Source organism: Rhinopithecus roxellana, chromosome 11, assembly GCF_007565055.1.
Source record: "Rhinopithecus roxellana isolate Shanxi Qingling chromosome 11, ASM756505v1, whole genome shotgun sequence".
Lineage (NCBI taxonomy): Eukaryota > Metazoa > Chordata > Mammalia > Primates > Cercopithecidae > Rhinopithecus > Rhinopithecus roxellana.
The window spans coordinates 46,428,781-46,452,686 of NC_044559.1; the positions used below are offsets into that span (position 1 = coordinate 46,428,781).

General features: G+C 44.7%; 1 protein-coding gene across 5 annotated transcripts in view; it reads right to left on the reverse strand.

Annotated features, from left to right (window-relative positions):
- C11H10orf90 (chromosome 11 C10orf90 homolog) overlaps window positions 1–23,906 on the reverse strand; it is a 242,254-nt gene that overhangs the window by 72,168 nt on the left and 146,180 nt on the right. For 2 of the 5 annotated variants that reach the window (XM_030941364.1, XM_030941362.1), the window contains exons 3-4: window positions 12,244–12,335; window positions 3,077–4,193 (exon numbers count right to left, since the gene is read on the reverse strand). In XM_030941364.1, coding sequence (XP_030797224.1) covers window positions 3,077–4,193; window positions 12,244–12,335 — 1,209 coding nt within the window. Of the gene's footprint in view, window positions 1–1,974; window positions 2,408–3,076; window positions 4,194–12,243; window positions 12,336–18,461; window positions 19,202–19,633; window positions 19,827–23,906 lie in introns of those variants that run through there. The other 3 variants (XM_010357851.2, XM_010357841.2, XM_030941365.1) reach the window with 3 other exon arrangements.

Genomic DNA, 23,906 nt, shown 5'->3' on the forward strand with positions numbered 1-23,906 from the left:
AGGAGATAAGCAAAGAGAGAACCAATTCCTTAACCTTCAGCCCGAGACGAGAGCAGGTGCCCACATGTCTATTGGAATGCTATGTCTCAGTAGACACAGCTATTTGAATTGCATGATGTGCTTGTGTCTCATTTTTCCTAATCTTATCTTTTGGGTGCATATCCTGGAGGCTCAATCATGAATACAATTTGTAGAACTTTCTGTCCAGTGACATAATGACTAGAACTAAAATTGCTTTGCCTCTGTTTGTAGAATCTCCCAGGCTGCACCCACCAAGCAGCTGAATGTCAGTAAGCCAGCCAACAGAAGATCCTGCTCATGAGGTATTTTGGAATCCTTCAGATAAAAAGAATCAGATTCAATAACTATGAAGTATGAAGACTGCTAATAGCATGTGTAACCACAGGAGGCTGTCAAGAATGTCTCAGATAGGATTCCAGTTCCAGACAGGAAAATATAAACAGTTCCTCTGAGTTTTAATGAGCACTGCTGCAGTCTGAAAGCTCTTGCATTATGGCTAAAAGGTATTGTTGAGACTGAAGGTCAGCAAGCTCACCCTCCAAACATTGTGCAGATTGTGTGAGGACAGCCTGTGGTCATTAAAGTCAATGAGCTGTGCTGGTAAATTTCAGGCCAGCATTCTACAGCATGGACAGATGTGCTTTCTTGTCACCTGAGAAGAAATAGAATCCACTGGAAATTAGTTTCTAAGTGAGGGAGCACACAGCCAGGGGTGCACGTGTAGGTGAGGGTGTGCATTTGTAGGCATCCGAGGCAAGTGCCCCACTGTGCACTCCAGGGCTCTGTGGCTTTGAACTTTGCAGCTGAAGGGCTCAGAATCATACGGAGCCTCTTTTCTTTGCAGAGTCCACTTTAGGCAAATAGAGCTGAAATTTTTTGAAGCTTGATGGGATCTCGAAAAACATCCAATCTGCCCGCTGCTCTAGTTACCCAGATGAGGAGTTCAGAGAGTGTCACTCCTCCACATCCACTGAGCTAGAAATAACAGATCAGCAACTCTACAGAAAGGTGTTCCAAATGTGGTATATATACACCATGGACTACTACTCAGCCATTAGAAGCAATGAAATCATGTCTTTTGCAGCAACTTGGTTAAAGCTGAGGCTATTATTCTAAGTGAAGTAACATAGGAATGGAAAGCCAAAAACTGTATGTTCTCATAAGCAGCAGCTAAGCTACGAGTATGCAAAGGCATACAGAGTGATATGATGGGTTTAGAAACTCAGAAAAGAGAGGACGAGAGGTGGGCCTAGGGATTTAAAAAAAACACATCAGGTGCAATATACACTAATTGGGTGACGGGTGCGCTAAAATCTCAGAATTCACCACTCTATAATTCATCCATGTAACAAAAAACCACTTGTACCCCCAAAGCTACTGAAATTATTAAAAAGGTATTCAAGACTCCCCTGGTCTCTGTGACTATCTCTTTCCTCAAATGGTAGAATGAAGCCTCATGGCTTAAAGCCCCTCGTGAATCTCTGGGATATGTGCTTTTTCTGGGGAATGTTGGCCCATAGGATGTAGAATGAATTTACACTGCTTGCCTAAGATAATCAATCCCTTACAGGAGTAGTCATTTCACAAAATCACAATAAAAAATCTTCTCTGCACCACCAAAGCCAAAAAGTAAGTTGGGGGAAGTTTCCACACTCTTGCTGGCCTCCTCTGAGATGAGTGTTTGAGATCTGGCTCTTATTATTAGTAGAGAGCCTCTGGTGAAAAGTACTATAAATCCAAATTATTATTTCACACCATGAAACGTGGCTTAAAAATGAGGATGTGCTTTAACTGGGGTAACACACAATGCAGTGGTATATTTCTGGAATCATCATCAATAAGGAAGATGAAGTGCTTAGCTTGAGCAATCTCTTTAAATACTAAAGTGGGATTTATCTTTGGAACACTGGTAGCTGCTTATGTTGTCCTTCTTGTAATAAGTCTGTAAGACATGCATTTCAATGGTTTAATCAATCTGAAAGCCATGTCAAAATTGCCTTAAAAATCTCTGAGCATTAAATATATATGTACTTGTTAACATTAATTACATCATTTAACATTTCTATATACATCATAACTTTAAATGTTTTACAGTCATTTTTATTAATAAAGCTTTAATGAACCAAAGTTGTACTGTAAAGTTATTATGCACATTCTGCATTTTCAATTGTATACTAATATCTTTAAATACCTTTCTCCAAATAGAAATTCAGTAATTCATAAACCAGAGCCTCTTGCAGAAAGTCAAGTTGAAAATCAGAAGTTTACACAGAGAAAAAAAGAAATCTGGCCTCTTTCCTCCAAAAAATGCCTGCTTTCCTCTTTTGATTTCCCAAGAAAGGTGAAGAGTCCTCGGGGCAGCCCACCTTGGGAATTCTGCCCGACCCTGGAAATGGCAGAAACAGCAAAAAATCCTGGCCAAGATGCCCCAGAAGACACAACCAGGGGGACAGAAAATTGCTGCTGCTGCTACTTTTTGGCACAGAGACTCCCTGACTTGCCTGATTTAGAAAATGTCCTATAATGACTATACACGCACACACATACACACATTCACACGCATACATTCACACATACACACTCCATTATGAAGCTTTGCAGTCTAGCTTTTATATCAATGAGGCTAACTTGAAAAGTAAAAAGTACAGAAATCTGGACGCTTCCAAATATGCAGATGTTTGGCGAGAGAGATGAAACATCTGGGGGCGAATGGCATTGCATACTTCTCACCCTCTTTTGGAAAGCAGTTTGGGCATGTTGTAAATTAACTTCCTTTGGAGTCTATCATTTCCTTCTCGTTACATATGGTCTGGAACTATTGGGAACAAGAATTTGACAGAAGGCCTCTTACAATCTATAAAAGTGTCAACTAAAAAAATCTATCCAATCAGACATTGATGCTGAGCTATCAGTTGTCAACTATGGGCAGCGCAGATCACTGCAAGTCTACTGAGAAATGCCTCTTAGAGTAAGTTTTGTATAAGAAACTCGCTCAATAGCACCTTGCTTGGACATTTACACAGGTCACCCTCCTGCAGACGCACGCACCACTCACCTGCCCTGTAACTCCAGCCCGGAATGTGAATGGACAGTTGGTTGGCCTGACAATGAGTTGCACGGTCCTTTCCCCCTTTTCTTACAGTGACCTGGTTAGCTCCCACATTTGCCAATTCTGTGTTTTCCAATGGAAAAGAACCACTCCAAGGACATGCGCCGGTCCCCAAATGCACCCGCCCCAACGATGGGGTTTCCTTCAAGTGACTTTCTTGTAAACCTGGGTTCCAGCGCTGTCCTGCGAGGTCCTGGTCTCTCTCCACGAGCTCCTGCTTCAGGGCTCCGCTTATTGGCTCCCTGTTCACTAGGCCGTCGACTCCATCTGCTGTTAATCTGTGGGAACTACAACTGAGGTTGAGCGACAGGACGGATCTGTGCATTTTGGGGCTGGCAATTTGAGGTGGCTCAATGGGGACGGAGAGAGACTTGTCTACATAATAGATTGAATTTGGACACTGCTGAGACACCCTGAGGTGGACACAGGAACTGAACACCAGCGGGCTCTTTCCTGACAGTGGGGTGTCTGGAGAAAAATTGGTCTCTTTGTCATCCACATGGGTGACCCAGTACTTGCGTCTCTCACACAACCCTGTGTGGGCCTCGGGAACCTTCAGGCGCACCACGGAGCTGTTTCCGGAGAACTCTGTGCAGGCAAAAGATCTCTGATGCCGACCTGGATGGGCGCCATTGGCCAGAGCTGGGGGCGCCTGAAACAGTGTGTCCTCAGCCCTGCACTTGGGGCACAGAGAGTCCCCAACAGTCCCCCACAGCAGGGCGCTGGCTGGGGAGCCCACGCGTCTGGCCGTGATGGTGATGGATGCAAACCCTCTGCGGGGACCCCCACGGGGGCTCTCCTCTTTGGGTGGCAGCTCTGTCTCAGGTCCTCGCTCATCTGACGGTGCTGGGATTCCTAATCTGCCCGGAAGTAACGCAAATGCCCTGTGAATGTTGACTCCGCTGCAATTAGCCAGAGATTGCTTGGTGTGATGGGCACGAGCCTGACCAATCGTACACGGCAGGGGCAAGGAGGCCCTGTTTTCTCTCGGCTTATTTTCATCAATCATCTGGGAGATGACTAAGGATGAAATCATTTTTGTGTTTTGTGATGCCAGGGTCTCCTGCAAATAGAAAAAGGTTCCAATTATTCAAGCAGTCTATTGAAACATAGACAGTAAACTCTCTTTCAAGGGCCACCAGGATGCTGGAGCACTTGGTTCATAACACTCAGATGTCTTGTCCAAGGCTTTTTACTGCACACCTGATGCTCAGAGGTGTCAGGAAAGGCAGGAAAACTAGATGTTTATGACAAGTTACACGTTCTGGAAACATTGGCCTGAGTCATGAATTGGTTTTCTCTGCTGGGCATCTATTCTTAATTTATCTAATGATGTGTCAACGGGGATCATCTAATTCTGATAACCACCTCCACCAAGCCCAGGAGCCCCCAAATACAGGCTCGCATCCTCAATGGAGAGGAAAGAGAATTCTGGAGGTGGGCTGGAACTTGGGGCCACAGGTTTATGTAGGAGATGAGTCCTCACTCCTGAAAGGAAACAGCAACGGTGGTTACCAGGAGGCCTCTCCGTACCTTGGTCCTTTGCAGTCCTTCACATTTGCCAGTTTAGACTGTAATTCAGTTGCTTCCTGCTGCTTGGCATCATGGAGGTCAAGGTCCAGAGAGCAAAATAATAGAAATCAAACGCCCAGCCGGGCGCGGTGGCTCACGCCTGTAATCCCAGCACTTTGGGAGGCCAAGGCGGGCAGATCACCTGAGGTCGGGAGTTTGAGACCAGCCTGACCAACATGGAGGAACCCCAACTCTACTGAAAATACAAAATTAGCCAGGCATGGTGGCGCATGCCTGTAATCCCAGCTACTCAGGAGGCTGAGGCAGGAGAATCGCTTGAACTCGGGAGACGGAAGTTGCGGTGAGCCAAGTTTGTGCCATTGCACTCCAGCCTGGGCAACAAGTGTGAAACTCTGTCTCTCTCACACACACACACATTAAAAAAAAAAAAAATCAAATGCCCTCATTTGCCCAGACCAACACTATGGCAATCAGTTGATTTCACCTATCAGAATTGGGGGGACAGGGGACACTGGACCAAGGCACATGTAGCTTTGCTGAATTTCAATGATCGGTTGCATGAGTTTTTGTCCAGTATTTTTAAATGACCAAGGTGTTTCAATTTTCCTAATCAGCAGATTGTCCTAACAGTAAATTGCTCATGTGTTCAAAAGAGTGTGCTATGATTTTTAACAAAGCATCTAGCCAGGTCTGTACTCATTTGTTTCTATTATGATTATATATGAAGCACTACAAAATACGACACAGAAGATGGACTACACCCCAGCACTTAGTGAAGGCTAACAGGGTCCTGGCCCCCGTTTAGACATTCATTATGGTACATGCTTACAATGAATCCTTGCATAGAACGACACAGGATCTGGAATAATATATGTAACCACTAAACTCCCACTGCGCAGATAATCTTTGCTTTGGGGGCCTGAAGACATAACTGGATGCCCAACAGTTGCCACAGCAGCTCCTAAATCCCAACATGCAGAGAATGGCCTGGGATGTTACCAGTGCAGATTCCCCAGGCCCCAGAGATTGATTCTGTAGGTTGTGGGTGGCACCCAGGCATCTGCATTTCAACTGACATCCCCGTGATTCTGATGTAGGTGATCTGGGTCGCATACTTTGAGAAACACAGACAAGTTGTGAGGCTGCTGGTCTTCTCAAGACAACACGTTTTGGAGAGGAAGGGCCTGTGTATGTTGGAAACAGGGTATTTGCTCATTCCAAGAGGTGACAGCAAACACAGTAGCATTTTTATTTTCTTCAGGGCAGGACTAATATTTGCTGACTCAAATAACTGCATGTTTCCGACTAGCTGGACACTTGGCATGGCAAATCCACATGGCTGCAGGAGGGCCAGTGTGTGATCTTAGCTGCCTGAGGGACTTTGTATCCTTAGAGTCAGGCATGAGAAGACAGTTGGCTTGTTTTGCATGACAATCTCCGTCACATTATATGTGGTTTTTTTTTAAAAAAAGATACATGGGAAGTTGTACATTCGAAAGATACCCAGAGATGAGCAACAAAGAAGAAATAGACAGGAGAGTCGTTTTAAAATTTACTTCATTTAAAAATAAATCAAAATATCCCTAGCTACTTTTTTTCAAAAAAAAAAAAAAAAAAAAAAAAAAAAACGGTCAATGCAGTAGCACCCAGTCATGAAAGGGGACATTCAGCCCTCTCTTTCAGCCCAATGGCTACTTCACACTTCCAGATCATATCATGCGTTGCTTCCCTGAGGCTAGCTCTGCTCAAAGTCCTGTCAGGTGGGGCTTCCTCTCTAGCAGTTGTCAGCCCAGGGTTCATCAGTCACCTGGGAACTCATCCAAACCCAAATGCCCAGGCCTCATTTCCAGATAATTACATTGGAATTCCTGGGCAGGGAGGCCCAGGCATCAGTGTTCTTAGAGCTTCCAGGGAGATTCCAGCCTGCAGCACTTCTGCAGCACCCTGAATCCTTTCCACTTGCACCACTTTTTATGGATGTAGTTCACATACAAGAAAACTGAAATGCACCTGGTGCCTATTTCCCTTGGTACACAGTCCCTCCCATTTTAGTTAAATTTAGGTCTGATCATAATTGTTCTTGTGTACCCTACAAGGAGTGCAATCATACCCAGTAGGAACTCCTTTGACACTGCTCTTTGAAGAAAAAAAAAAAAAAGACCCACTTTGGAAACTGCAGTGTAGGTCTTATTTTACAGGGCAATGTTTCCCAAAGTTTGTGCCAGGGACTGCCTGCATAGAAACCACCTAGAGTGAGTGAGTGAGAGAGAGAGAGAGAGAGAGATGGCGTGTGTGTGTGTGTGTGTGTGTGTGTGTGTGTGTGTGTGTGTTGGTGGGGAGGACATGTTAAAAATGTAGATTTCTAGACCTCTCCCTCCTTGGACCTAGGTTGCTCAGGATCTATGGGGATAAAGCCTAGAATTTGTGTCTTTCACCAGCTCCCAGGTGATTCTTCTGCATGGATATGGTGGGAAGGATGCCAGCCTAGGACTCAGGCCAGCTGGGGTCTAGCGAGAGCCGAGACTCCCATACTGGCTACAGGACCTTGGACAGGGCCTTTGGCTGTCACAGCTGCTAAGCAAGGAGAAAACAGGGGTGATTCTCGGGGGGTCCTCCAGGTTTCCTCGTACTGTGGTCTCCACAATCAAGAGAGTACCTATTCTTCAGGCTCAGGACACCATGACACCCGTGAGCTTGGCTTCAACGAGGGGTGTGTTGCTGGGAATGAGAGAATGTCATCTCACCCTGGAACGACAGGAATGGGAAATACCTGACTCTGACTACACGTCTGGACTGAGCCCTGAAGCCACAGTCAGAGCGCAGGGCCGTGCATGCTGAGGGATGCCCCCAGGCTGTGCTGAGGGGCTGCAGGCCTGTACATCCCTCCAGAAGATCCTAGAGGCCCAGAGGACGGGATAAGGAATTAACCACCATTTCATTAAGTGGGGCCTGGCAAGTGTGACCATGATTTTTTGACTCTACGAGATGTGAATGGATGGGGGAAGAGCAATCATGAACGGCATGAACTTGAACTTATTTCTGAAGCCCTGGAGTCACTCAGGATGTCAAGGTGACACTGCTCCTGAGGGACAAATACTGATGAATGCCCAGTTCCAAAGAAAAATCGATTTGCCCTCTCAAGATACCAATGTGTGATGTAATTCTCCAGTACTCTTCCCATGACCCGGCAGAAACAAGTGGATATCCGACATAATCCAACCTACAAAGGGGTGAGGAGGGTTCACATCAAAGTGACACCATATTTCAGGGGAATTTACAATGGAATGCATTTGAGTTTACCTGAATTACATAAACAGAAATGACTCATTGTATATCAAATACATTGAAATTTTGCTGATAGAAATGTAGAAGTCATGTAACTTTTTAGGTGCAATTCTATTATTCATAACATACAGTCATGGTCAAACTCTTTAACTGTGCATTCCACATATTTATTTGGGCACCTACTATGTGCCAAGTGCTGCATTTTCCCAATGTGTAGTCTCAGTTTTGACAAAAGTCCCCAAACAACAAACTGGGAGATACTGAAAAGGAAACACTGGAGGACTCTTTGCTGTTTAATACACAGGACACTCTTGTTTGGGAAGTTCTGTGTATTAAACCCTATTCTCTCAGTGAGACCCATTAAATGATTGAAGATAAGGTCCAACCTCTTAAAAATCTACGTGAGTTTGCCAGGGCTACCATAGCACCAAAGTACCACACGCTGCGTGACTTAAACAACTGAACTGATTTTCTCAGTTCTAGGAGCTGGAAGTCTAAGATCAAGGTGTCACAGGCCTGGTTTCTTCTGAGGCCACTCCTTGGCTTGTAGACGGCCATCTTCTTCCTGCATCTTCACATGGTCCTCCCTCTGTCCTCTGCCCCATGTCTGGGTCCTAAACTTTTCTTCTTACAAGGACGCCAGTCAGATTGGATTAGGACCCACTCTAATGACCTCACTTAACCTTAATCGCTTCTTTGAAAGATGCTACCTCCCAATGCAGTCACATTCTGAGAAAGCAGAGGATAGGACTTCAACATATAAATTTAGTGGGGGTTGGGGGGACGCGATTCAGCCCCTAACACATCATTTTGTGTTGCATTCCTCTTCTGGGTCTCGGAAACCAAGAAGGGGATGAGATGGGGGGTTATTTAATGTTCCTAAGTCAGCCGACTACTTTTAAAACTGGGCAAATTTTCTCTAGAAAGTAATTACATCTTTTACACCACACATCTTTTCAAATTAAGCTATTTCAGGGTGACATTCCATCCTCCTTTCTACTGGGTTAACTAAACATGTCTTTACAAAGAGATTCCTTTCATCTAAAATAAAATTAACAGATTTGATTTAAAAGGAGGATGAAAATCATCTCATATTTACGGTAGAACATTCGTGTTGGAGAGAGGTCAGATGCGTGGCTGGGTTTTGTCTCAGTTTGGTGAACCATCCATTTCCTGACCAGCACCACACAACACATTTTTTCACATTTTCTTTCTCAGAGATGCTGCTTTAAGATATTGATTTCTCTTAAATGTTTCAAAGATGATTTTGTAGTGCTGGTACCTGCTTTCACAGTTTTATGCTTTTATTGACTGTTTTTAACTTTATATTTATGCCTTGAGGTATTTCTAAGAGGGCGTAATTTCGTAAATTGAAGCCAGAAAGAGTCAAGTAGCAGATGATCAGAGGAATCGGCTCTTAAGCCACTGGAGTGACGATACCTCCATTCCTGTAGCAATTTATTTCTCCAAAGAATAAGCCTCGCCTCCCATCTCTACCTTGAAACCTGAATTTTTCCCCATTGCTGCTCTGCAACCTACGCTGTACTTGCCCAAAGATTCTTTGGCTGCAGCTTCCCACAGAAGACCCTGCAGTCCTCTCCGCATTTGCTGCAAACCTGCCTTCCTCCTTTGAGTTGATCTGGAGCCACGGTCACTGTCAGCCTAGGGGCATTTCATCCTGAATGGAAGCGCATTTTTCAATGTATGAGCTCGCTCAATTATGCAGCAACAGGGGAAGACAGTTTAAAGACAAATGGAAAAATCTGATCTTTTCTCACTCTGCATCATGAAACTTTGGCCTTTCCAGGCAGTTACTAAAAGCAAAGAACTCAATGCAGTGTGACATAGAGCATTGAAAAACCAGAAAGAATCTATTTTTCCCCCAATTTTTAAATTGTGGTAAGATACACATAACATTTACTATCTTAGCCATTTTTAAGTGTACAACTTAGTGGTATTAAATGCATTCATAATGTTGTACAACCATCACCACTATCCATTTCAAGAGCTCTTTTCGTCTTGTAAAACTGAAACTCTATACCCAGTAAACACTCACTTCCCAGTCCCTTTTCTCTATGCCCTCACAACCACCAAGAATCACTGTTTTTTTTTTTTTTTTTTTTAAGGGGAGTGGGTAAGTAAATCGTGACTGCACAACTGCATCTTATATTCTGCAGAAATTAAAAATACAAATTACAAATAATTTAAATGACATGAGGAATTGCTTATGATGGGATATTATAAGAGAATAATACAAGAGAGCTACAAAAGTTAAATGACATCACAGTCTTATGTTAAAATGCATGGGGAAAATAGAGGAAAATGTACAGATAAAGATTTTCTTATTTGTTTCTGTATTTTCCTGTTTCTGCATGGGGTTGCTCTTACTTTTATTAAGAGGAAAATTAAAAAAAAATTTTTTAAAGAAGAGAACTCTGTTCTATATTTACTCCTTTTAAATAATCATTTGGCAGAAAAGGTGACTTCCTATCATTGCTACAGCTTGAATGCATTTTGGAAGGAAAAATGATCAATCTTGTGGAGGCCCTGGAGGAGAGGCGGAGACTTATGGCAGCCACAGTCGCAGGGCAGCAGGGCAGTCCCTGGCGTGTTTTATCATCTTACGGCAGCCTTCTAGCGCACGCCCAGGGGCGAGCTCTAAACATTCCAAGTTAGGAGGAAAATTTGAGTCACCTACTGACCAAATTAGATGATCCAAATGATGCCAGAGCAGGTGGTCAGAAGGTATAATTTCCAGAGTTATTGAACTCAGTCACAGATAATGACCAAGCATGACAGCGAAAGGGGAGAGAGAGAAAGAGAGAGAGAGAAGTCTGTGTGTGTGTGTGTGTGTGTGTGTGTGTGTGTGTGTATGTATGTTACAGGGATGCAGCCACATAGCCACAAACATGGACATCAACATTAGTGACTAAATGATTAATTTGTGACATCAATAGGAAAATGCTGAAATTTGCTAGCTCAATGTGAAAAACAGGTGACAAAGATCCTCAGTTGATATCTGTCTTAAAAAAGAGTAGCAGTGGAGCTCAGCGGGATTGCCCCCATGCCCTTCCCTGACTCCATCTCTCTCCTCCTAACTGGCATCTCCACCCAAGGACGGCTGTCAGTGATCCACTGCTCTTTCCACGCATTTTCCTCCCCAAACCCAGGGCTCTGGCTCCTGCTCTGAGGGAGTAAATTAATTACAGCCATGCATCTTTACATCTTGAGACAGTGAGCTTGGCGCTTTCACATAGAAAGGGCTTTAAATATTGATGAGTAAATCTCAGGACCCCAAATAACTTCCTTTCTCCATCTTGTGGGATTTCAGGCCCCGAGTCTCTGAAGGAAATGTTGAGCTTTATTAAATATAGAGCTAAATCAAAGTAATACCTAACACAAGCATTTTGGGTAAAAAAAAAAAATATTTAACAGGTATGTTTGTTACTTTAATCTGTTATGAGAGAGTGATTCTTATAATTCTGCTCTCTCTTAGAACTACGAAAATTGGCGGCAGAATCTCCATCTGTGACAGATAGCAGATGCCTTGTAAACTGTAACATCTTAGACAGTTTTTTAAGGTGAGAAAGTCCATACTGTAAATCTTGTTAACTCAAAAGAGACTTCCACCACGACAGTCCTTTAGACCAAACTAAGAACAAAAGCTCCAGAGCCAGGTAGATTATACGAGCTGTGAGATTTGGGGCAAGTTACCTACTGAAGCTGTAGTTTTCTGATTTTTAGGTATTAATATAAGAGCAGTACCTGTCTCATGGGGCTATGGGAAGGATTAACTGAATCAGTCGATTAGTCAGAGCCTGGTATATGATACATTGACAATATTAACCACTGTGCACCAAGCTCTTTTGTTCCCTACAATCTGAAATATTTCGTTTTATAAATATGACCTCTGATTTTCTTCCCTGTCCAGACCACTGACACTTTTTGCACTTCTAACAACCTATACCAGCTTGTTAGACTTCAGAATATCTCTTTCGCATCTTCAAAATGCTGTATGGTATCATTCTCCCTCTCTTTCTGTCTCTCTCTCCAGCAGATAAATTTTAGTTTAAAATTGAGAGCAATTGCCGTATTCTAAGATGCTGCAAGCTTACAAATTGTTGCTGAAGATGATAAAATAATTAAATCTATAGCATGGTTAGATTGTTTGCTGCATTAATTCAATTTTTGACTAAATAAAATAAAACGCAATCACATCACAAGTAGGCCAGTGATTATATTTTATAGATGGGTGCATTTTGCTGACTATTCTAGAAGTTAGAAATGTATGTTACCTTGTTGAAGTCAGATTTCGCCTCTGTGACATCAGACTGGAGATTTTTAAGGGCAATTTGATCACTTGTACTGTGGTAGTTGTCCCGTAATCCTAGGCAAAAGGAGATAATATTGCTACTTTTTAGTAGATAAAAGGATAAAATGGAATATATAACTCTACTGTAAAATTTAATGTCACCTACTCACATATTCTATCAGCCAATAGTAAATCCAGGATAGTCTAACCATGACAAAACCTTGCACATTTATCTTATTCCATCCCCTCCATTTAACCTCTCTGGGTTCGTTATTAGTTTATTCAGCTGCAAGATTTCTTCCATATGATCGTTTGTGTTCTTTAGACTCAGTCACAATTACACAATTTTAGCCCTAACATATTCACCAGCGTCCCAAGTTTATACTCAGCAGAAGAGAGACTCACATCTATAGATTTCCCAACATCACTACAGCTAAGAATGAGTGAAATACAAAACTGACCTTCATTCAGCCTCTTAATGCAACCATTATTGGAGGGGTCATGGATGACTCAGAAACTGATATGAACACTGTTTTAGACCCTCTGAGGATAATTTAGTGATCATATCATGAGACACTCTATGTAAAATCCCCCACATGTGCCTCTCTGTGAGTGTCTGCCACAAAGATAGCTAAGAATATTGTCAGGTCCAACTGGATGGAGCAGCAGACCGAGAACTGGAGAAGCGGGATTCTAGTCCTGGATCCCCCAACCACTGGCTTAATAACAGTGGACATATCTATGGATCTACTCTGCCTGAATTCCTCATCCACCAAACCTGCCCTGAGTGCCTCACGGAGTCCTGGGCAGAAGCTTTCTCTCAGATGCAAGCCAGCAGTACTGCAAAGTCTACCCAGGGCTTATACCGCCTTATGCTACAGACCCTCAGCAGCCGCAGTCCCCCGAGTCTCAAAAGTCACCTTTGTCAGGTCGCCAATGTAGAAATATGAACCAAACACAGGGAGACAGTATGAGCGTGGAAGTGGGAAGCAAGCCCAGGAAGAGGCCCATTTTCTGCAGCCCAGGGTAAGCACTCTACCTCTGCACTGGAAATACCCTAGGGAAGGTGATTTTATAAGGGGCTGTAATAAATGGCTCCCCAACTGCTAGTGCAGGTGATGAGAAAGAAGAGATTTATGAAAGCAGCTCCCTAAACTAGAGTCCTGCCTTTATCAACTCACCAAAAAGGTTTATGAACATTTTAGATATACAGTCATGTACAGTATAACAACCTTTCAGTCAATGAAGGACTGCATACATGACAGTGGTCCAATAAGATTATAATGGAGCTGAAAAATTCTTATCATCTACTGACACTGTAGCCATCAGAACACTGTAGTATAATTGTTTGTTTAAATAAAAGTAGTATAGCCTAAGTGTGCAATGCTCGTAGTCTACAGTAGTAGACAATACTGTCCTAGGCCTCCCCATTCACTCGCCACTCACTCACTCACTCATCCAGACCAACTTCCAGTCCTGCAAGCTCCATTCATGGGAGTTGTCCTATACAGGTAGGCCATTTTCTACCTTTTAGCCTATATTTTTACTGTATCCTGTTTATGTTCAGATATGTTTAGATATACAAATACTTACCACTGTGTTACAATTGCCTACAGTATTCAGCACAGTCGCACACTATACACGTTTCTAGCCTGGGAACAATAGGCCATACCATACGGCCTAGGTGCGTAGGAGGCTACACCATCCAGGTTTGTACATTCTACAAGGTTTGCACACCAACAAAATCCCCCAACCGCATTTCTCAGAACATATCCCCATCCTGAAGCACCGTATGGCTGTAACTTAAAGAGTTTTATGAGGAAAATAATGTGCTCTAATATTTTCAAGTGTGGCAGATTTGCAGAGGGGTCAGGACATGGCTTGAGGGAATTTCAAGGGCCACCATTGACCTGTTCAGAGCTGGGCTGTGTCTCATCTTGTCCTTGGGTGACAGTGAGCGCCATCAGCTCTAATTCAGATGTGGGGCTGTGCCTCCATCTATGACTGCTATTGAGTGACAGAGACAGTTATCCAACATGATGCGCACAGATTACTTTTCGTGAAGCACAAATATAAGAGCTGAAAGGTCTTTTGGATTCCTGTGCAGAGCTGATGCATCATGATGAACTGACGATAAAGCTGATGAAGGCAGAAATCACCTGCTCTGGTCATGTGGCATTGCATGTGGTTAAGAAATTTGGAGTCAGCACAGGCTGAGGCTAGACAGGTCTGGGCCTGCAGGTTTGGCCCCAGGCAGGCCTACACTGGATGGGCTGTATACCCTCTCTGAATTTCTTCTTTCATAAAATGCACGCAATAACACCTCCTGCAAAAATGCTGCCTTGTCATCAGTGCACTGAGGATACTGAATGGAAAGCATTTGGGCAGGGTGGGGTGTGGAGTTAATGTTTGATAAATGACACCAGTTATGACTGGCAATGAACAGGATCAAGACAGCCCTCCCCAAGACCCAACTGGTCGCTATCACTGTGGCATCAGTGGTCAGGAAGTCGCTGGAATCACACCACAGAGTCCCAGCACCTGAATCCCAGATCTGGTTACTCGTGTGGCTTTGAGCAAGTTACTCAGCATCATTTGGTTCCTCACCATGAGACGAAGACAATAAGGGTATCTGCTTCAGAGGGTTACTAGAAGCAATTAAATGACATAACCACCCTTAGTGCAATGTTCAGAACATAACAACATCCAGTAAACACTAGCTTTGGGGAGATGCCTTGTCTCCAGCAGGGAGGCAGAGGAACTGCCATGATCAGATACACAAAGGCTGAGCATGAGCTGCCTGTGACTGCTACGACAATCGACCACAAATTCAGGGCTTACACAACACAAATGTGGTATTCTCCAGTTCTAGAGGTCAGAAGTCCAACCTGGCCTCACTGGGCTAAAATCAAGGTGGTGGCAGGGCTGGGTTCCTTTCTGAAAGCTCTAGGGGAGAATTCTCTTCCTTGCCTTTTTCAGCTTGTAGAGGCTACCTGCATTCCTTGGCTCACAGCGCTGCATCGCTCAAACTTCTGCCTCCAATATCACATCTCCTTATCTGACTCTGACCCTTCTTCCTCCCTCTTGTAAGGACCCTTGGATTAGATTGAGTGCACCTGGAAATTCCAGGCTACCCTCCCCATCTCCAGGTTATTAACTAAATCTCATTTGCCAAGTCCCTTTGGCCAAGGTAACATATGTATAAGTTTCAGGGATCAAGACATGAACATCTTTGTGGGAGGGGGGACATTATTCTGCCCACCACAGACTAGTTGGGGAGATGGAGGCAGATGTATTGGATGTAATGTAGGGCCTTCAAAATAATGAATATAAAGTCTATATAGCAACATGAGAAAGTGCTTACAATGCTATGTTTATCAAAAGAAGGAAAAAGCCTATGAACCACATGACTGCATTTAAAAAGTGTGTGTAGAAATCTGAAAAAATAGTAAAGTTGTAACTGCATCAAGAAATTGCCCTGGTTAAAGAAACGGGCAGAGGGTATGCAGGCCCTGAACACAGCAGCATACACTCCAAACAGGGCTTTGTCTCTAACTAAACTTCATTGATTCCCATGCCCCTATCTGTGAAATGAGAATATGCAGTCGAGACTGTCTGAGTCCTGCCCTTTGCTGGGGAACTGCCCCATACCGCAGCTGTTGGGAGAGTGACTGACAATGGCTCATAGCTTCACTCTGAGAATGACCCTCCACGTTGAAGCACAGCCCAGGATGACTCTTAGGAATACAAAGTTTGGGGCCAGCCGCAGATGGCTCACTCCTGTAATCCCAGCACTTTGGGAGGCTGAGGCAGGTGGATCATAAGGTCAAGAGATTGAGACCATCCTGGCCAACATGGTGAAATCCCATCTCTACTACAAAAATTAGCTGGGCGTGATGGTGCACGCCAGTAGTCCCAGCAACTCGGGAGGCTGAGGCAGGAGAATTGCTTGAACCCAGAGGTGGAGGTTGCAGTGAGCTGAGATCACGCCATTGCACTCCAGCCTGGCAACAGAGTGACACTCTGTCTCAAAAAAAAAAAAAAAAAAAAAAAAAAAAAAGGAGTACAAAGGTCAGGACAACTCTGCCTTTTACACTCCAGAGCAAAAACCAAAGGCCTGACTTCACCTGACATCCTTGTTTGGCTCTTCCCCCTTCCTTATCAGGTTTCCCTCACTCTTCCGTGGTTCTTATCTTGAAGAACAGCCCAACCCCACTGCCCTCTTGGAAACCTTACCCGAGACAGGGTCCTCCCTGTGTTGCTGCTCAACAGCGAGGGCTCCCAAAATGTGGTCCCCAGACCAGCAGCATCCACACGATGGGGGCACTTGTTAGAAATTCACATTCTTGGGTCTCACCTACTGACCTGCAGACCTAACAAATGAGGAGTTTTGAGGAGGTTCAGCCCTATGCTTTAGCAAGCATTCCAGGACATTTGGCACAGCTCACATCCAGGAGTGCTTGTTGATCTAAGACAACTTAAGACATCTTTTACAGATGGTGAGTCTGAAGCCCCAGAAGAGAATCATAATGCTTTGATTCGAAAACCACTCCATGACTTTTAGAAAAATCACACCTAGTCTGTGGGCATGGGAATCTCAATGAGGCTTTTCATCAATGGTTTCACTTGAAATAAAACCGCCATAGGAAAAAAAAAAAAATCATGAGAGCCAGCATGCTTTTATTTTGAAAGTAATTAAAAACCAGCCCAATTAGCCCCCCAAAGTTATTGCTGGTTTATGACTCACTTGTGTTTGCTACCCAGGACGCGGGCGCTCTGTACCCAGGGAATGTGTGTGTTCACTAGTAGGTGCCAAGAGCTGTTTTCTCCTAAGATGATTGAAAGGATTGCATCCACTGCTATCTCCATCAGCCTGAACCACACATCCAAAACCATTCCCCACACATCCAAACCTTCCCAGAGGCTACAACATACCACCAGGCCCTGAGTCAAGCACTTTGAGAATCCCAGTTTCCTGCCTGGAGGGTGGTGTGTGTTTCAGCAACGGAATTCAACTGAGCAGGAATTAGGCAGTGCTCAGGGCGTGTGGGGCCCTGAGCTGAGAGATAAAGGTATGCTCTCTTTTTCCAGCAACTCTAAGAGAAAGTCACGGCTTTGCTATCCCTGGCCTTAATAAGCCACAGACAGAGCCCTTCCAGCAGAGGGAACCAGGAAAAGTTGGTGGGAGGGAGGAGACACTTGACATGGCCTTGTCAGATGGGGTTGGGTTTAGACACAGGTGAACGGAGTGGAGAGGGACGGTGGCACATCCCAAGCCACAGTCAAAGGGAAAGGCAGGAACGGCTTAAGATAAAGTATAAAAGCAGAAAAATCTAGCTTATTTGGAGAATAGCAAGTAGAATATTGGGTGAAGCATAGAATATGGTTAAAAATTATGTCCAATTCCAATCTGTTGCCCAATACTGTTTGGCTTGTCTACAAAAGTAGCAGACAAGCACCATCACATATTGCCTCATGAATTGATCCACCCAAGAAATGTGCAAATGGCAAATGCCCAGAGGCCTTCAGTCTGTTTAATAATTACACTTACTCTCCTACCTACATCATTAGTGTCAGAGGCAGGGAAGGGGCACTCAAATTCTTACTTCTTGGATTTTTACATGCCTTCTCTTATTTCTAGTCTTATGGAAGTCAAGGTTTATTCGAATTTTCACCATCCTTTTAACAATACTCCTTGTTAATATTTTAAAACAGATGTTTCTCTGAGAGAATCACTTTTCAGCTTTAAATTCAGCTAATTATCTCGGTGTGATTTGATGCTATTGACTATCCAGTTTCTCTGGGAAGTCTTCCTGTCTTCCACTTCTCATCTCCTGTCTTTTTCCTCTTGGCTACTGTATCTTACTTTCTTTTGGGGGGTTCTCTCCTTGACATTTCTCTGTCCTGCCTTTGTGCCCTCTTCCCAAACCTGAGGGACCAATCCAGCCAAGGAGAGGCCAGATCCCCTCCGTGAGCACCGCCTCAGAGCCAGCTGCCTCCAAGTGGCCTCAAACAGCTTTTCCAAAAGGAAACCAACCAGGCCCCTTCATGGTTCTCCGTCCCTTCTTCCTCCTGTGTCATCGCCTTGGCCAGTGGCCGAGCAAAAACCAAAGGCCTGACTTCATCTGAGGCAACATCCTCCTTACCCTCCCGCTGCCCTCACTGGAAACAGAGGAGCCTACTCCGCACCCTCCTCCTCACCTCCAACATCCAGCTGAAAGCCAAGGCCAAGACCGTTTGCTCCTGAGAGAAAGGCTCTGCTCCATTGCATCAGTTCATCTCCCTGCCCTGCTGGTGTCAGCAAGGTCACAATCAAGCTGGTGACCCCACCAGCCTTATCTCCCAGCCGGTCCTGCCAAACCTTCTTGACATTGCCAGTGTGTGACTGTGAAGGCCACATGGTCCTTCGAAACTCAAATGCAAGGGACACGTTTCTCCCCAAGAAAAGGTACAAAATCGAAGCACACATGTAGGGGGACCCTGGGAGTTCAAGGAGCCCAGGTTAGAAATCCTTAAACCCAGCCTGCTTCCCACAGGTGGCTGGCTTGATGACGGTGAGTGCTGCCTTCACCTTTTCCCCCACTGGGCTAACTCCTAACTCCTCACCTGTGACACGGCTCAAGATCGCTTCTCTTAGAAGGACGTCCTGATCCGCCGCTACCCCACATGGCCCCCAAGCTGGACTGGGGCCTGCATTCGTTCCCAGGACTTCTGTGAAAAGTGACCGCAAAGGGAACAGCTAGATACAACAGGGATTTACTGCCTCCCAGTTCTGGAGGCCAGAAATCCAGGTGTCAGGACCGTGTTCCCTCTGAAGGCCCTAGGGGGGGACCCTTCCTTGCCCTTCCCAGTGTCCCGTGGTTGCTGGCATCCTCTGTGTCCCTTGGCTTGGGACAGCCCCTCTCTAATCTCTGCCTCCACCTGTACATGGCCATCGTCCCTGGACGTGCCTCCAAAACTTTATAAAGACACCAGTCATTGGATGTAAGGCCCACGCTACTCCAGCGTGACCTCATCTTAACTCCATGACGTCTGCCAAGGTCCTTATCCAAATGGCCCTTATCCCAATAAGGTCACATTCACAGGTATCAGGGGTTAGACCTGGAACATATCGTTTTCAGAACACTATTCAGCCAGCCCACACCAGCACCCCCGACAGGCGCTACCGTGCATCCTTTTCATGCTGTTGTGTAATGATCTGTTCCTGAGTGTCTCCCCAAGTTAGCCCAGGTCTTCAGAGATACCTGGTTCATCTCCTTTCCCCTGGGGCCTCACACAGTACTGGGCCCAGAAGACACTCAGTGTGGACAGAACGAACAGATTACTTTATATTTTAACAAGGGTTATAGCTGTGGGAAAAAATTAGAACGTACCTTCTCCAGACAGTTTGAGCATATTCTACTGAGGTTTCAAAGCCATTTTACTCAGTTTCAAAGGTCTTTTAATGACAAGGATGCATTTGGCTAGATGAAAGAAAAAAATGGCCACAGTTTACCTCTGTAACTAGGCTCAGAATGAGTCAGGCTTCCACCTTCCAGCCTCGGCCAAAGAACCTCAAAGCTCTATGTGTGATGAAGTCACCGGAATGTTTACAGGGCAACCATGGGAGGGGCATACAAGCCCACCTTGTGACATTTCTTGTTAGCAGCAATCATCTCTTTGATGTTTACATCTGAGGCTTCTTTGATGAGTAAAACAAGTTTGCATGAGAGTTATTTAAAAGTTTTCTTAGTATTAAAATGTATCCAGATAACATCACACTGGTGATTAGTCTACTTGCTACCAATTCTTTTTTACAAACGGTTTACATAGAAAATTGAGCAATATAAAAATTCACCATGCAAGCTCTTATAAGAATGATTGGTTTTCAATCTAGTGAAATATCTTTGACACTAAATTATAATGAGCGTTGTTTAATAATTTATACCCAACCAAATTTGAGGTAGCTTATAGTCAATAATGCAGTTTAAAAACAGCAAAACAAACTGATTTTTTAAAAAAGCAAATAATGGGATGGAGAAGTCACTGAATCAAACTCGAAAACCTGGGCTAAAGATGGCACTGGCAGCCGGGCGCAGTGGCTCATGCCTGTAATCTCAGCATTTTGTGGAGGCCGAGGTGGGCAGATCACCTAAGGCCAGAAGTTCGAGACCAGCCTGACCAACATGGAGAAACCCCATTTCGACTAAAAGTACAAAATTAGCCAGGCATGGTGGCGCATGCCTGTAATCCCAGCTACCTGGGAGGCTGAGACAGGAGAATCGCTTGAACCCGGGAGGCGGAGGTTGCGGTGAGCCGAGATGGCCCATTGCACTCCAGCCTGGGCAACAAGAGCAAAACTCCATTTCAAAAACAAACAAAAAGAGAGACGGCACTGGCACAGACGAATCCCAACGACAGGGTGAGTTCCCCACTGCCAAAGTAAAGGGGAAATGTGAGAAATTGCATAACTTACCGCCTTTCCAATGAAATACACCATTTTATAAGGTGAGCAGTTTTATTTCCTGGGATAAAGCCTGGGTCATTATATAAATGCACAGTGGCTTTGTAAGCCGTTTCACAAACACAAGACAAATGGAAATTTCACTGGATAATCCCAAGCCCCTTGCGTCTGGTCAGGGTCTCCGTCACATCATAATGGCTAAAACGCATTGCACGTTTATCGTGAGCCACACACCTGCTAAACGCTGGACAGGTGTTATCTCCTTTCATGGAAGGAATGACCTTGTAGGGAGGGCACTATGACTACTTATTTTACAGGTGAGGAAGTTGAGCTCCATTTATGTCTCTTACTAGGTGTCACCCCTCCCGTAAGACTAAAGCTGCGAGTTTGCAATATGAATAATCACTGTACATGATGAGGAGAAGGCAAAAGTAGAGCTGCTTGAGTTTTGACGCCTGGTCCAGGTTGACACTTGGTGCCACCACATTTTAACGCTGTCTAACCTTGGATGAGCCACGTAACCTCCTTGCCTCTGTTTGTTCCTCTCTAAGAGAGAGGCTGGCATAGGTTTTGTTGGGCTGGGAATTATTAAATGAGGCAGATAAAGGTTTTCATGGGCTCAGCACAGTGCTGCCACAGAACGGGCCCTCAAAAAACAATGTGTTATTAGCCACAGTTTTACACATAATTTTCATCTCTCTCAGAAAATTATGGGTTATAATGAAGACATTGTAAAAGCCTATTCTACTGAATTTTGTAGTCACTTGGGGTCTAGCTGAATCTGAGACCCTTGGAGTGTGGAGCACGGTCCTCTGGCCCTTGGCAGCCAGCGTGGGGTGTTCCAGCTTCGCTTTCCCTGTGGCTGGAGTGGGGGTATCTCCTGGTAACAGAGCAGGAGCACCAGCCTCAAGGATGATGACGACAACCAAATACAATAATGCACGTGAAAGCACCCCGCTCGTGGGTACCGCGTCGATGTGATCATGCCACTATCTCAGAGCCACACACATTTACGGACAAAATAGCATGTTTGAGGGCCTGAGTTGGGTGCTGAGATAGCAACGATGCAGAGAACACAGGAATCCCTCCCTTGGAAGAACTCACAGTCTAATGAGGAGATGACATACATAAAGAGATATTTTTCCATGCAATGTGGATCTGACCATTTTCTTTTCTCTTATGAATTGTCTCGTGTTTTGAAACCCGTGGTAAAATATACATAAAATGTACCATGTTCATTATTTCTAAGTGTGCAGTGGTATTAAGTACTTTCTTAACATGCAAGAGTTACCATCATCCATCTCCAGAACTCTTTAACCTGCAAAATGGAAACTCTCTCCCCACTAAACACTAACTCCCCCTTCCCACCTTCCCCCAGCCCTTAACAACCACTGTTTTACTGTCTATTCCTACAAATTTGCCTACTCAAGGAAACTTATACAAATGGAATCATACAGTATTTGCCTTTGTGTGGCTTATTTCACTTAGCATGTCTTCAAGGTTCACCCGTGTTGCAGCATGTGTCAGAATTTCCTTTCTTTTTAAGGATAAATGATATGCTATTGAATGTGTATCCTACAATGTCCATATCCCTACATCCATCAGTGGACACTAGTCGCTGCTTAGCTATTGCAAATAATGCTGCAATGAACATGGTTGTACAAACGTGTATCCGAGTCCCTGATTTCAACTCCTTCTTAAGAATTGTATTTTGCCTTTCATTTTATAGTTCTTGATCTTATTATATAATATTTTCTTAGCACAAACTAGTTCTTGTTTTGAGCGGTAGGTGGGGGTGGCAAGGAGATAGATCTACGGATAGATAAATTTGGTAGTAATCTTAAAACCATCTTTAAAAACATTCCTTCCTCCCTTCATGACCACACGAGCAGAGGGAGCAGGATATAAAAATGAAGGCCTTGTTTTCAGACCTTGATGGACATAAGCAGTTAAACACAGGTGGTCTCTGTTGTGTAACTCAAACACCTTCAATGTGGACATCAGTGTGACAGGAAGAGGAGGCACTCTCCTCTCAGAAAGATTCCAGAGCTGGGAGGCAGCCCAGGTCAGGGAGAACTGAGACCTGGGTAGCAGGGACAGGAATTCTGCTGGGAAGACCAGGAAATGCAGAGCCTCACCTAAGCGGAGAGTCAGGGCTTAGGCAGCAAGAAGGTGCACTGGGAGAAGTTGAAAGACGACAAGTTAGTCCCCATTTGGGGAGCCTTAGTAGGACACAGCATGATATGCTGAGAAGAGTCCAGACAGCAAGGACACTAGGCTCCAGATCCCACCTGGCCACTCAGCCATGTCAGCCCCTACTCTGGACTCAGCTTCTTCATCTGCAAGGCAAGGAGTGCACGGACCTGTATGACCCCTAGGGTGCTGTCTAGCTCTGCCATGAGGGCTTATCCTACAAGAGCTGGGGGCCAAAGAGGGACAGTACATGTGAGAGTGAGGCAGTCTCCATTAGCTTGCTTCTCCCATTAAGTGGAAAACGCCATCATTTTCTTCACTATGTACTCCCTCCTTTGTCAAGCTCACTGAACAAGAATCTTTATTACATAGTATTGAAAGTCACAGTGTGGTTTGATTTCAGAGGAGACCGTTTCTGCCCTTGCAGGTGGGTGGCAGAAAATTGGGATGCTTCTGTGGACAACAGTGGCCACAAAGAGATGCCACCCCCAGCCGCTAGCCCAACCACCACCTCAGCTTCGCTCTAAGAGAGATCCACGCTACAACAGGGTCTCAGTTACCAGACTCATTAGCCAGGTGACTTTCTGTAGGATGAGCAAGGATGAATTATTTGCTTTTAGTTCAGGACTGGTGAACAAGCAACCCACCAGGAAGAAAAATGGGACGTCTTTGAAACTTCCTGCAAAAGAGGACCTGGAAGTGCCTTCAGCCCACTGCAAAGCCACACACTTCGGTGAGACCAAAAAACTTGTCAGCTCAGGTTCTTTCATTAACAGACAGATTCATTATGTAAACAAGACACAAAAATATTTTCCTAAGATGTCAGGATGGGTTTCCTCTCCTTCCCCAGCAGCAACGTGACTCTTGTTTGTGGGACTGTGGGGCTTCTTGTTTCTCATCTGTTCAGCTGAATTGGCCAGAGCAGAATGTCTGGAGCCTGGAGCTGGAGCCTGCAGAAATGATTACAGGCTCCACTGTGAGCTGGACAAATGAGGCTGGGGCAGCATCTG